The 15,581-nt window shown below is 45.7% G+C and overlaps 1 protein-coding gene across 3 annotated transcripts in view; it reads right to left on the bottom strand.

Annotated features, from left to right (window-relative positions):
- Positions 1-15,581, bottom strand: part of PLEKHA2 (pleckstrin homology domain containing A2) — a 56,341-nt gene that overhangs the window by 27,415 nt on the left and 13,345 nt on the right. For all 3 annotated transcript variants that reach the window (XM_080928529.1, XM_080928528.1, XM_080928530.1), the window contains exon 3: positions 450-506. In XM_080928529.1, coding sequence (XP_080784655.1) covers positions 450-506 — 57 coding nt within the window. The remainder of the gene's footprint in view (positions 1-449; positions 507-15,581) is intronic.

Below are 15,581 nucleotides of genomic sequence, written 5' to 3'. Positions count from 1 at the left end.
ACTCTTAGGAGGAAGGGCTACGTGGGAAGTCCTTAAGTGACTAGGGACATCCTTAGGAGAGATTATAGGCATCTGGTCCCTCTATAATTTGCTTCTTAGCCATGAGGTAAGAAGCTGCTTCTGACATAATGTGCTTCCCGAAATCACGACTAAGATGTCAAACACAGGGACCCAAAGTAAACCTTTTCTCTTTAGAGAGTGTCTTAGATGTTCCTACAGGTCTGGAATGATGAGTAGCTGGTGGGTCCAAAGAGACAGAGGCTGTGGGCCACCCTGTCCACTGCCAAACACCATCACAAAATAGCAGGGACCTGGGAGAGGGAAACGTGAACGGTAATGGTTTGAATGCTCCCAAAGGCTCACACCTCCAGGACATAGAGCTTTTCTCGTGCTTAGGCATTAAACCGGCTTCAAGAAAATGGCTTCCCAGAGTGCCAAACCAACGTTACCTTCGAGATGTAAGTCAGCTGCAGAGATCCGACAGCTCCTGCCCCAACTGCCAGGTTCTGAAAGACAAAGGTGTTTTCTTAAGATGTGTGCTATGTGAGGGCCCCAAACAGCAATAAGAGATAGGACCCATGTTCTGGTCTTATCTGTGCCACTGTAGCCTTGGGCAAGTCACCTTGCTCACCTACAAGACACCAGTGATACATCTGGGGGAAAATAGTAACTCTAAGAGTACCTGTTGTGTTTTATAAAAAAGAAAAAAAGCCCAGAATATGTTTGGTAGAGTGAGGTATGGTGTGGGAGGGGGGGGGGGAGAGGAAGAAGAAGAGGAAGAGGAGGAGGAGGAGGAGAGGCCAACCATGAACACATGGAGAGAGAAAGGAGGGAAGGAGAAGAGAAGAAGAAAGGAAGAGAGGAAGGAGAGGACAAGCATCACCTTTTATAGCGAGTCAGGCTCACCTGGCTATTGCCAGGTAACTGTAGGACAGAGCCTAGAAGAAATGCTAACAGTACCCCTCACCTTCCTACTCTAGGACAGGGGTTAGACAGGTCTATGCCACCATTTAACTAACCCTGAGTGTCCCCTGCTGTAAAACAAACAAACAAACAGAAGAGGCAATCTGAGTTGCCCTTATTTAAACCAAAATGCTTGAGATTTCAGGGTTTCGTTTTGTGTTTTCCTTTTCTGGGGGTAAGAGTTAGTAGAGGATTATTGTGACCCTCCTCCCTCTGCCTTCTGAATGTTGAGATTATAGGTGTATGTCACCACGACCAGGCACTTAAACATTTTTCCATAAAGAAACGAGAAGTCCTGAGGACTGGACCCAAGTGCTTCATACACCCATTGTACAGATTGCCTGAGGACCATACATTTACACACGGATTTTCCATCCCTTGTGCTCTGGCTGTAACACACCACTACATGAGGCTAGTGTAGAATTTTTTACTTGTTATCACATTCACATTCAGAAAATTGCAGATTCAACATCATTTCAGACTTTCAGATTTTTTTTTCTTTAAAGATTGGAAATGTTCTGCTGACAGCCCGACCCTCAAAACACAGTGAAGACACAACGTTAACCCGGAGAAGAATCTCAGTGTGGAATTTCCCTGGCACACGGGGATGTTCTGCCAATGTGGCCCATGACATCTTTTCTGCACAGCTGTGCTGATATGGGCGTCCTTGTCCTGTTTCTGTCATTTCAAATTTATTTCTTAACATATAGGATGCAAACTCATACGATAGAGGTGGTTTGTTTTTCTTTTTTAATTTCATGTGCCTGTGAGTTTACTTGACAGAACTATAATTCACGCCAAATGAAATTGTCCGAACACAAAAATTAAAACCACTAAGAAAACATACTGCTAAAACAACAAGAATGGCTAAGGTTTCCGAGCAGGTGGAAATGCTAGCCTACTATGTTCAATACCGTGGGTTCCATCTCAGAACTGCAAAACACAACACAGAAACTAATTTTTAAAAAAACACAGCAGAGTACTCCAAATACTGGGTCAGCATAACTCTACCATGACAGATACTTCCTGGCTTCCTGATTTCTATTAAGGGAAAATATATACCAAGGTTGTGACCAACATTAGAAATCACACTGATGCAATTCCCAAGAGATAGACTGAAAACTCATTCCTCAGAACCTGAGAGCCTGTCTGAGAACCCACGCCCATATCCCGGGAGTCGATTGGGAGCCCACTCCCACAGCCTGGGAGTCCACTGATAACCCACTCCCTGGGAGTCCACTGAGAACCCACTCCCACAGCCTGGGAGTCCACTGAGAACCCACTCCCACAGCCTGGGAGTCCACTGAGAACCCACTCCCACAGCCTGGGAGTCCACTGAGAACCCACTCCCTGGGAGTCCACTGAGAACCCACTCTCACAACCTGAGCCCACAGCTCCAAAACTCCCAGCATTATCCTCCAGGGGAACAATGGAAGACCGCCCCCCTCCATGGAACAAAATCCTGGATAAGAAAAGTTAGAAAATTTACCTAAGGATTAGCAGTGAAGTGATCTACCATTCTTGAAGACTCCTTTAAGAAATATCTTAGCTGGAGAGATGGCCCAGGGGTTAAGAGCACTTGCCGCTCTTACAGAGGACCCAGTTTGATTCCTAGCACCTACATGGTGGCCCATGACTGTCTATAACTCCAGTTTCAGGGGCTCTGACACCCTCTTATGGTTTCACAGGTACCAGGTGCACATGGCACACAAATATACATGCAGGCAAAACACCATATACATGAAATAATTTTTTTAAATGAAAAATATGTCTTAGATTTTGGAAGAACTCTCTAGCCCGTTATCCAAATTTAACTGACATCTCCGAAGTTAACTCAGTTTGTCAAGTTTCCTGCTTCTAAAGAAACAGACAGGGCTAAAACAGCCATTTGAAAAGAGCTCTGACTCTCAACAACGATCCTAAAATAAGATTCTATCCCCATCATTTACACATGAAATAGGAAGTCTGAGAGAATGCTTTTGAGGGACTGTGGGTGTAGTTCAGTGGTTGAACACTTTCTGAGCACGTATAGGGCCTTCACTATGACCCTGAGTTCAGCAAAATTAAATAAAAGCAACCCTTGAGTGTGCAGATTGGGATTTACTTATGCACTCTCTAAACTTTATAATGACTTCTGAAAACTCGCTAAAAGAAATCCCTAGTGTGTCAAGAAGATAGGTTCTGTCATTCCTGAAGCAAAATCCGCACGGAGCCACCACTGTCTGAGAGTAAGGAAGGAATGCCGAAGGGGCCAGGAACTACTCTGGAAACGATGCAGTACTGCTGGGTAGCAGAGGCAAGCCTTTGTCTCCGCAGCCTCACTGTGGCCTAGAGTTCCAGGGACATGTGGAGCCAAAGGCTTTCAGGTCACCTAGAAGCAGCCCACTCTAATTGCAAAAGCCTGAGCCACTGCAATTTAACCACAGTCTTAACACTACGGACTGCAGACAAGACCTTTCCTGTAACATACACTGAAAATCCGTGCCAGACGGTGGCCGGGAGAGTTCCATGAAAACAGGATAAGCATAGCGTAGAACAGCCACTGGCCTCTCAACCAAGCTAATTACAAGATGCAAACACCAGGGTCCAGGACTGCTCTTAAATAACTCCCCTCCCTCACCCCAAACCACATCTCAGAAGCCTCTGGAGCCCCATCTTGAATTAGGAGTGAAGTGGGAAGGGAGAGCAACTTGGGACTCCAAGCCACACGTAATAACAGGGGTAGATCAGATTTCAAGGATGTCAGCCCTCTGCTCTGGCCCTGTAAGCCTCCTCCCACTTGCAGTGAAGTGCAGTAAGTTACCCTGGGGAAGAGGGTGGGGGAATCTCATGTCTCCTCCACCCTTTCTGCTCTGAGGCACAGATAAAAGCTCTCTCCCTCCCAGGGATCCAGGAAAACATGACAAATGTTTGAAAAGCTGTTTGCCCACCACCTCCTACCCATCCAAGGGGGAAATGGTTAGCACTGGGGGAAACCTCCCTAAGGTTCCTGAGGCTTCATCCAAAGTAAGATGCAGTATCTGCTTCAATTATTGGATCTACAAACTCAATGGCTTCACCTATCACTGGCCACACCTCATTGTCATTGGCGAGAACTCACTGTCCTTCTGGCTTGCAGACAGTCCCAGGCAGACACTTCCTCATCAAACAGGGTTGTACAAAAATGCCTGAGCAGCCAGGTGCCAGCGCAGGGAACCCGGGAGTCAGCACCCAGAGATCATCGGGTGCCGTAGCGGAGGGAGGAGATACAGTGTTGTGTCCAGCAGTGAAGGATAAACTCAAGATTCTGCTGCGGCCTTCACTGACTCCGACCAGATACAAGCTCCCGTCTCTCAACTCACAGACAGATCCTGGATTTTGGGACAGATTCAAACCTCCTGAAGAACTCATTTGAAAAAAAAAAAAATCTGGCTCGAGTGCCACCCTCAAATATAAAATCAAATGGGATGGGTTAGAAGACACACATTTCAAAACACTCCCCGTGGTCCTTCAATGGACCTAAGTTTAAGAACAGCTGAGAAATGGGACAGAACCTAGCCCTGAATACTGTGCTGCTATATATTTCCCTATAAAAAGTCTCTTCTTACTATGCTAACTACACTCTAAGCTTACCGAAGACATGACTAGAAATATCAAGATGAACGTACCTCATGAGTCTAGCTAGGTGTCTTACTTGTGGTTTAGTGCTATGAAGAGACCTCATGACCAAGGCAACTCTTATAAAGGACATTTAATTGGGGGCTGGCTTACAGTTTCAGACTTTCAGTCCAGTATCATCATGGTGGCAAGCATGGTAGCATCCAGGTAGACATGGTGCTGGAGAAAAAGCTGAGAGTTTTACCTCTTGATCAGAAGGCGGCAGAATGAGACTGTCTTTCACAAGCAGTCAAGAGGAGAGTGGATTCTATACTGGGTAGAGCCTATGCTCCTCTGGGAGAAGACCTCAAAGCCCACCTACACAGTGATGCCTCCAACGAGGCCACACCTCCTCCGATAAAGCCTCACCTCCTAAAAGGATCACTTCCTGTGGTCCAGCATTCAAACCTAAACAATGAGGGCCAAACCTATTCAAACCACCACACCAGGTGTCTATAGTCCCAGCGCTCAGGAGGCAAGGCAAAAACAGAATGCCATTGTAGCACTGAGCAATATGGCCCCTATCCCAGAAAAGATAGTAAAATGTACTTTATTTACTACTTACATGGGAGCTATGAACTGAAGCTCTTTCCATCATGAGTGCCCAGCACATAATTTAACACGAGCTATACAACCACTCTCACACTTTTAAATGTGGGGCTCATACTTCTAGAAAAGTAGCACGCTAGTCACCTGGGGGACTTTCCTTTTAGTTGACACATAATTATCTTACATCGTGGGGTACAGTATGACCATCCAATACAGTGCAGTCCTTAGAGAGGAAACTGGAGCACAGGGCGAGCAGTCCTCGGGGTGGGCGCTGGGGAGAGCGTAGGAAAGGAGACCCCAGCACTGTAGCAAGTAGCTAGCCACCCCCTGCGTGAGCTCCATAAATAAGAGTAACCTATACACTTCTTAGACTGGTGAATTTTCTAGAACAGGACAGGTACCTGTACACTAACAGGGGACTTTAAGAAGACACGGCCAACATCTTGCATTTTTCCTCAAGGTCTCTTCAGCCAGCAAGGATCTCAGAAGACTGGGAAATATCTGGTTCATTCCCTCCCATGACCAAGAAAGAACTGAGCTGCCCACAAAGCTATGCCTCCACCTAAAGTCCTTCTGTAGAAAAGAGCAGCTCTCCATGCTGAAGTAGGGAACGTTACTTCAGTTCCCATCTCCTAGCAAGAATAGCGGAGCACATAGAAACAGCCAGGAGACCCAACTAAAGATTCCTCAGTCGGCAGGATGCTGGTCCTGTTGGTAACATGGATGGCTCTTCAGCTACCGTGATCCTCCGTGTGGTGTCTGCAGGAAGCCCGTGGAGAACAGAGCTTGTCATCCCAATGGCAAACTGGCCCTTTGGCAGAGCGTAGCATGGGAAACCAGGCAGAGACAGATAAGACCGAGAGACTATTGTACCACCCACACCAAGTGCTTCACAATGCTGCCTTATCTCCACAATCCCATTTCTCAGATACAGTAGCCAAAGATCCAGCAGGTGAGGCAACTGGACCAAGGTCATATGGATGGCAAGTTGGGCCAGATTTCAAACCCAGCCCTTCCAGATTGTCAGATCCTCATGGTTCTTCCCTCCACGCTGGGCCACCTCCCCTGAGACAATTATCTACGAGTTGATTATCAATGAAAGGTAAATACAAGGACAGAAGCAGGGTTACGCTAAGCAGGGCCTTAGAGACTTGCCCAAGCTGGGCAGGGCAAGAACTAGTCCAACTGGCTGTTAGGTGCCAAGCTCCAAAAGAGCAGGGATTGTGGGGTGGGAAGGGAGGAGGAAGGGTGCCCAGCCAGCAGCAAGGAGCCCAGAAGGCATCAGTAACTGCTGCTGCCTGACAGTAGGAGAAGGAAAGAGAATCTAGGTAGAGAATCGCATGCCCAGGGTGTGAGCCCACATGGCCGCTTCTGGGCTGAAACAACAGCTTTCAACGCCAAAGCCAAGACCATCCAGGCTCACAATGAGGCACCTGCGGTGGGATGGCAAAAAAGTAAGCTGCCCAGACCTGCGTTCCACAGCCCTCCTGGAATGAGAGTGGCTAAATAAAAACAAGCTCTCCCAGGCACCAGATACCCTGGGCAGCTCTCTACCTCCACCCTGTAGATTCACTTCCTGTTAAAAACTTGTTGGTCTACATGATGCTCATGGCTGCGTTTCCCATTCTTTGGTTGCAAATACACATCTTCACCATGTCCTGTGGGCAGTCAACAGCATAGGACACAGTGCTGGTTTAACACTCCAGGGTCTCTAGTCCTGGCTGATTGTGCTGACAGGATAGGACTCTTCTGTGTGAGTCTGTTGGCTTCTGTATCCCTTGCAGCCCTCTCCAAAACTGATCTCCAGCCTGAGCTTCATAGATGCCTACGAACAGGTGAGTCTGGGGCTTTCGGTAACCTGAATGGCACTTAAGCTTCTTCATTCCTTTCTTTGACCCAGCTTCCTCGGAAGTTGCCTAAAACTCAATGTCATTTCTCCTTCCTCTTCTCCCCTGCCCCCATCTTCCACATCTCTGTCAGTGGCTCTGTAGCCTTTCTCCAGTCAACCAGAGATGAAACATTTTCTTATAAATACCCAAAATGTATTTTTTAAAATACAACTAGCTATATGAATTATCCCTGAGGGGAAAACAGGTGATTTTTAAACAAAGAAAAAACAGCTACAATGTAGCCTGTTTAAAAACTGAGCTGAAGCAACATGGCATGAACCTGTTGTGACTTTCAGTCTCTTAAATCATTATTTAAGAATTGGCAAAAATGTAGCATGGGAATGCTTGAGCTTAACAGTTTTGCTCCTACAGTCTCCTAACAGGGACAGTTCTCCCCACTCATAACTATGGGACACACCAAAGAATTTCATCAGCACCAAGAAACAAAATGAAGTAAGTTCAGAAGAAGCACTCACCAGATACCCAGGGAACAGCTGTCAGATAACCTGCTGTGATCAGTTAACTAATATACATTAAATACCTCTTACTTTCCTGACCCCAAAACATTACAAAAGTCGCAAGCCATCCTTGACCACACTACATAACAATAGTTCTATACTTAACAGAAAAGAAACTAAGGATGACTGGAGCTTGTTAAAGAACCCCACGCTGACAGATGCTCACTATCTGTGTCAGGAGACTCACCCATCGCTCCTCACACTTGACTCTTGGCCAGGACTTTGTTTGTTTTTGAGATATTGTTTCTCTGTGTAACAGTCCTAGCTATCCTGAAACTCACACTGGAGACCATGCTGGCCTCAAACTCACAGGTCTGCCCTGCCGAGAGCTGGAACTAAACACATGAGCCATCACTGACCTGCTTAACATGGTCTTGGTTATCACATTTCTTTTCTTAAATTTGTCTAATATAAATAACATACACCTTTATATCACCAATGGCTCCTCCTTCATAGGAGAGCAATGCCTTCTGGGTCCCTAAGATCATAATGTCTTAGCTATAATCCTGTGGTTATTAATTTGAATTATATATGAGGATGTATAATTCTCAGTATTATTTGATTGATTTGAAATTTAAATAAGGCATGAGTATATACTTTAAAAGATAGTCTATGTCAATCCTACAGTCAGCCCCCAGGCCTATCCTTCTCCTCCCTCATCCAGCCAGGAGTCCTGCCCCTCCTTGGTTCCCACCATGTCACACACAGCTATCAAAGTGAAGACTGGACCAAGTTGGAGACATCAAGTCACTGGAAATTACCAGAGCCATGGGATGTCTGCCAGAGAGATGGGATGTCCACCAGGGAAACCTACAGCCAGGGAATGGAACCAGCCCAGTAGAGAGAAGTGTGTTATGGTCCCCAAAGCTGAAAGGGAAGAGTCAGCTAAGCCCTTTGACATCAGACATAAAACTATAGGATTTGAAGTTGCAGCCTGTTTTGGTCCAGTATTTTCTGACTGGTTCAATGTTCCTCTATTTGGAATGATAATATGTATTCTGTACCAATGTATGTTAGAAGGAAGTAATTTGCTTTTTGATTTTACAGGGGGTTACAATTTAAAAATTCCCTTGAGTCTCAGAAGAGACTTTAGACTTGAAATGATCTTGAGACCAAAAGACTGGGGACTTTTGAAACTGAACTAAAAGCATTTTATTATGATGTGGCCACAGCCCATGAGAGCCAAGGAGTGATATGTGGTGTTTTCAATCAGGATGCCCCCATAGACACATATATTTAAATGCTTAGTTCCCAGTTGGTGGAATTATTTGGGAAGGATTAGAAGGTGTGGTCTTATTGGAGGAGGTTATTGCTGGGGGTGGGCTTTGAGGTTCCAAAAGCCCACCCCAGGCTTAGTTCACGTTCATTCAATCATTCTCTCTCTCTCCCCTCTCTCTGTCTCTCTCTCTCCACCATGGTTGTTGACTCAACATTTATGCTTTCAGAAATTCCTCCAGCATTGTGCCGGCCTGCCTGCTGCCATACTTTCAACAATAATGATAATAAACTCTAGCCCTTTGGAACTTTGAACTGCAATAAACATTTCCTTGCATAAGTTGTCTTAATCATTGTGTTATGGCAATGGGAAAGTAACTAAGACACATACATAGTCAGTTATCACCCACAGAAAGCCCATCTATCTTACAAAAAAAGCAAAAACAAACAAACAAACAAACAAAAAAAAAAAACCACAGACTAAGACTTAAAAAAAAAATTAAGACTATTAAAAAGAAAAGACTTTCCCAAACTAATTGGTAAAGAGTTGAAGGTTACAAGATGCCCGCCCATGTGTGGGCTTGAAAGTAGACACTAGAGAGAGCTGTCCTGTTGCTGCCTGCTGACAGGTTGTAGCTAGAGGACAGGGGCAGGATGCAGAGTTGTTGCCACTACATCCATTTTTTTTCTACACTAAATTTGCTCCAGGTGAAGGCATTTCCCATTTTCAGTGAAGTTACTTCCTGGTTCTTGGCATTTGCATGGGCTGAAGCCAATGACGCAGAAGCCATTAAAGTACTGATAGAGCCCAAACTTTTCCAAAGGAATTTTTCTGATTCAAAAACATCGCTCTTAAAACATTGTTTTCACTCAGCCTTTTAGATGACAACACCATTATATAGCATAATGTCACAAGGTACGTGTTAATAGACTCTTTCCCTGACACTGTAACTGTCCCTTCAAAATGAGCCCAATATTCATCCATCTTGCCGTGAACACTGTGTTCTTTGTCTGGCCAATGAAAACACCTACTTTTAGTCTTTGGTTGGTTGGTTGATTAGTTGGTTGGTTAGTTGGTTGGTTGGCTGGTTGGCTGGCTGGTTGGTTGGTTTTTAAACAAGGCAAATGTCTTTCACCGGGCTCCCAGATTTGCTAGGAGAGATTTGCAATCTTTTAGGATATTATAGTGATCCAAAATTCACATGTTGGCATGTGTAAAAGAAGTGTACCAAAGTAATTTTTGTGGGTGGGGGCTGGGGGGGGACAAGGAGAAAAACGGTACTTTGCTAAGAATCCTGACGAAAGCCACCATCAAATGTCATATCATGTCCTTGTTTTGGTTTACTCTTATTCAGAGCCATATAATTTGGTCTTGCAATTAACCGTGTGGGTGGGCGCTGGCAGTGTTGAACACCAGTGTGGCTGAGCAGCTGGACCCCAGGTCATCATATCTAGGTCACTACAGAGTAAGGCAGCCACATAGTGTTCCGTCTTCTCTATCATGATGGGGACCAGCACTCAGTTAACAGGAAAACTGCCAAGTCCTGAGTGTAGCTCAGTGGTACAGTATGTGCCCAACATATGCAAAGTCCTGGCTTAATTTCCAGCATTACCAACACACACACACACCACATACAACATATAACACACATGCACTCATGCATCGACACACACCTCTGCAAGAATCATAATTTGAAGGAAATTTGGGTAGTGTTTCAAGAACCATTGGCCAAGAATGACGGCAGACTGGTACATGCCTAGAATCCAGAGACTCTACTAAAGAGCCTCAGGCAAGAGAAACACAAATTCAGTCCTGCCTGGGCAATTTAACAAGAGCTTGTCTCAAAAATAAATAAAATGTGTTCAGTGGAAGAACACTTGCCTAACATGCATGAGACCCCCAGCACTGAAAACATTAACCAAACCAAACAAAACCAAACAAAACACTATTGCTTGCTTGCAACATGATTGGATTTTAGAGAGAGCTGCTATACTGTAAGTTCCGTGTTGTTATTCTGTACCTGTAGATGACAGCACGCTATTATGAGTTGAGAAATTGGCTAAATCCCTAAAGATGCTAAAAGATGATGGTTGCAATAACCAAAGAATTATTTGTTTGCTTGCTTGATATTCTCAGCATACTGAATTTTAAACAAATTAGCCAGTTAAGTGGTCTAATCCATAACACTGGCACCTTGCACTCAGCAGGGTCCATTTGAGCTATCGGGTTTCAGCTCATCCTTAGTTTAGCACCGCCCAATGTCTGTGATTGAAACCTTAACTCCTTACCTCACATTGATTCAAAACACCACCTTTCAAAGTTGTACCTAGTCCATGCTGTGTTCGGATCCCTCTTCCACAGGCTCCCCATCAGATGCTGTGGCCAGCCTCCCACGTTCCCTTCACTGTGCTTAGGAGACTGGCCATGGGTTTCTAGAAGCCATTCTGGCTACATTTACAGAGCTGTGGCCATCGGTAGTCAGCGCAGATATATATGAGCCAGACAACTCTATAAAGCTTAACTCACCGAGAGCTCCCTCGAGGCCAGGCTAAGCCTTCCCTTCTGACTCCCACCTGAGCACACAGCCCTGAGGAGCTTCCTCATTTCTTATCCAGGCTTCCCCACCCCTTCTAGGAGGTCCTGCAGAAGCATTTCTCTAATGAAGGATTTGTCTACAAATCTTTGTCTGGGTACCTGGCTGCTCTTCTGGGGACCTTAACTGAAAGCGATCCTTTAACTAGGTAACTTCACATGCCCTCTTATGTCTTCATGACGACTGCCTCCCTTCCTCTTCAACTCTGATTAGGTCAAAGTGGCACAGCAACTAAATAAGACGTGTACGTAAAAACACGTCAAAATAAATGTTCCTCAAGTCTGATCAATGTATAGTAATGAGCCCTCTAATATCACCCAGTCTCCACGATCTGGCCAGTTGGGTGTGCTGGTATATGCCCATCATCCCAAAACTCAGAAAATGGAAGTAACAGTGTCAGTTCAAGTCCAGCCTGGGCTACATAGTATAAGATACTGTGTCTCCAAAAAGGCTTAAGAAAATTAAAAGATGATAACCTAGTGCTACCTCTCCCATGAAGATATGCCTCTCAACCATCTCTCTACTCAATTCTATGTGATCATCTACCTCCCTGCTTGTGGGGGGGGGTGGGGGCCTGTCTTGCTCACTATGGTGCCTCCATTCTTAGGCATCTAAAACATTGGACAAATTTAGTACATACATGTTACGCAACATCACTAAGCTTTAGAAAAGAAAGGACTTGCTTAAAACACCAGTCACCCAAGAAGACAGGCCAAGATTGCAGCCTTGATCTCCTGTCTACCAGACCTGAGAAATTTTTATGTGAGGCTCCTCCGCCTTCTATTGCTCTGTCTTCCTCAAGAAGCAGCAAAAATGGAAAACTACAGCCTCTTCTCCAACCAAAACCCTGGTATCCAGATGCTGGCACCAGTGCTAATTGCTGTGATGTCTTAGAATTATCATTACAACTTTGAGGTGTTAAGCATGCCATTTATATTTCCTCAACTTGAAACGTCCTAGAGGCAGAGACATTGTTGAATTCACCGTCCCCACCATCTCCAGGAACCAGTAAACTGTCAGAAAGAGAGAGAGAAGACAGAAGCAAAGAATATCAAGAATCCAGCTTTACCCCAGCCACATTTCAAGCCTGCTCAACACTGAAGGAAGGAACTTCAGTTCCAAGGGCTCAAAATTAGTCAGGGGATTTACTGAGATGCACAAAGCGCTGCACAGAATACCTGGTGTACAGTGAGCCCTCAGGAAACAAACTGATGTCAGTAGCAACAGCAACAGTGGCAACAGTGGTAGAGTTGAGACAGGCTCATCAAGACAAGATATGCAGACACTCAAACATCAAACAGGAGATGATCAGACACCTGGGTTCTGAAAACTTATTTATTAATGCTAGTTAAATCATTATAATACCATATCTAGAATCCCCTTTCACCCAGTGTAGTGGCTATTCTTGGTTGTCACTTGACTATATCTGGAATGAACTACAATCCAGAACTGGAAGGCTTACCTGTGATTCTGATCTAGAGGCTGGGAGATACAAGTCTCTGACCTGGATCCTAACATGGAGATCTTGAGGCACTGTGGTTATGAATCCCAGGACACTAAGGGAAGAAGATCTCTGAGTTCAAGGTCATCCGGGACAAAGCAAGTCCCAGATCCAGGTGTGGTGGTATATAACTATAAACTGGGACACACCTTCTGTTGGAGACCTACATAAGGACATTGGAAGAAGGAAGGCTCCCTCTCTCTTTGTCTGCTTGCCTTGTGGTACTGAGCATCTGCTAGATCCTTGGACTTCCATTCACAGCTGCTGCTGGCCATTGTTGGGAAGTTGGACTACAGACTGTAAGTCACCAATAAATTCCCTTACTACATAGAGACTACCCATAAGTTCTGTGACTCTAGAGAACCCTAACTAAGACACCCAGAAAAGAAACACATCCCATCCCATGGCCAGATTGTGAAGGCTAGATGATATTAGAGGGTTCTCAAACTATGTCTCTCTTCTTATGGCCCTCTACAAGGACGGGCCGACATTCCCAGGGAGCCCCAAGCTTGTCCGGGCTTGGGTTCTGTTCTCACTCCCAGGAGAGTAACATCAAACCCCCTTCCTCCTAAGGTACATCTCCCTCTCCCCTCCACACCACCTCCCTCTCTTTCAGAAGGAAGGCAGAAACTCCTTTCCCCTTTCCTCCAGAGTAAAACAAAAGCCTAGAGAATTGGCATGGTAACCACACATCACCAAAACACTGTTCTCAAGTCCAGAAAGGTTGCTTGGCCATCCACACGGCCAGTAACTAACACAATAACCGAAGAAGTGTTCTGACTCATCACTGTCCTATCAAGACCCATCCGGTTCTGCCCTCCTGCTTCCAGGAAGAATTACAACCCAAGCGCCCTCCAGCAGAAAGGAAAGAAGGCTGCCCTGGGCAGGGTGGGTTACAAAAAGGGGAATCCTAAGAGCCAAGATGAGGACACCATCGTCATGGGTGACCTGTGATTGACAGCAAGACTCCTTGTGGCTCAGAGTATGAACAAACGTCCAGTTGAGTGTATGGCTCAGTGAGTAAAGAAAGCGCTTGCCACCCAAACCTTAGAACCAAAGTTCAGATCCCCGGTACCTGTGTAAATGCTAGGCATGCTTACTGGCTGCCTGTAATCACGGACCCTGGAGGCAGAAACAGGGGTTCTCCAAGGCAGGTAAACTAATTAGATAAGCAAAATGACTGAGCTCTGGGATCAACCAAGAGACTCCACCCACCCCGGCATGCAAAATGGAGAGCAATTAAAAAAAAAAATGGCATCAAAGTCTGGCTTCCAAACTCACATGTCTTCCACCCCTACCTCAAGCGCGCGCGCGCACACACACACACACACACATACACATGAACAACATATATGTGTGCACAACCACTCACATAACACATGTATAAACAAAAAATGGCAGGTTGGTTGGTAGGCACATATCAGGACTTGCAGGCTGCCGGGCAGGACTCCTCAAGAAAATGAGCCTTGGTTCAGGATAACACAAACACAGAGAACAGCATAAAGAAGGTAAACCAAGGGGAAAGTCTTCAGGAAATGATAAGCCAGCCAGAAGGCAGAGCAAGACTTGAGGATGATGGGAGGCAACCAGAGGACACAACAGCCTCTGAGTCCACACTCAGTGAAAGTCAGCAGCTGCCTTACCAGAGAGTCAGGGCGAGATGTGAGTGCAGTTGTTCGGAGCGTCCCATCCATGACCTTCTCTACGTATGTGTTTTCTGCATCTGTAATGTTTTCATTCACCTCTCAAACCCCAAACACAAGCACTGAAGACCCGTGATAGGTTAGCATGTGGGTAGTGGCCGAGGGTTGACATGGCTTTTCCTATGCCACGTCCTTTTAAAACACATTAGTTTTGTTTGCATTCATGTGATGGGGGGACACGGGAAGCATGTTTACAAACGTGTACGAAGCATGTGGCAGTCAGAGACCAACTTGCAGGAGTTGCTTCTCTCCTTCCACCATGTGGACTTTGAGGCGTTAGCTCAGGTCATAGGCTTAACAACAGTCACGTTCACCCACTGAGCCACCCTGTCAACTTCCCAGTTTACATCTCAAGGCCCATATCCAATCCCTAACACTAAGACTATCCTCTTCAGCCTTTGAACAAACCTAAGCCCCGCCCCCAACATGCATGTCTGTCATGTACAGCCACGTTCTGTGACTATGCGGTTCAGGTACATGCCGTTCTTCACGGCCTCGTTTCTATGAAACTGCTTGGACCAGTTGGAAGGAAGAACATGATAGCACTCAGTGAGGAGAAAAAAAGTTCCAAGATCCCAGAATAATCATTACCAGTCACCAAACCCCTACCTCTGCCAAGACATAGCAATAAAACTGATCAGGATAGGAGGGTTCTGCACGGCTTTGATCCTGAGACTCTGGAGGCAGAGGAAGGGGGATTTCTGCAAGTTTGAGGCCAGCCTGGTCTACACAGTGAGTTCCAGGACAAGCAGGGCTACATAAAGAAAGAATCCCTGTCTCAGAAAAGAGAGTAGAGAGAGGAGAGGAGAGAGAACTTAGTTCCTCCTCTTTGTGCCTGGTCTCCACAACCTATTAAGGAAGTCACTTCTCTTTGCCTAGGGGTAGATTGCAATGTTAGGATTCCTCTTCAGCATGAGGAAGCCTGAGGCGACCTGGAAGGTCATTGCCAACCGAAAACTCCATGACTTCCGGATTCAGGAGACCAGAGAAGCCCGATATAGTCCAGCTCAGGG

This window comes from Micromys minutus, assembly GCF_963924665.1.
Source record: "Micromys minutus genome assembly, chromosome: 14".
Taxonomy (NCBI): Eukaryota; Metazoa; Chordata; class Mammalia; order Rodentia; family Muridae; genus Micromys; species Micromys minutus.
This window is presented reverse-complemented; position numbering and strand designations above follow the sequence as displayed.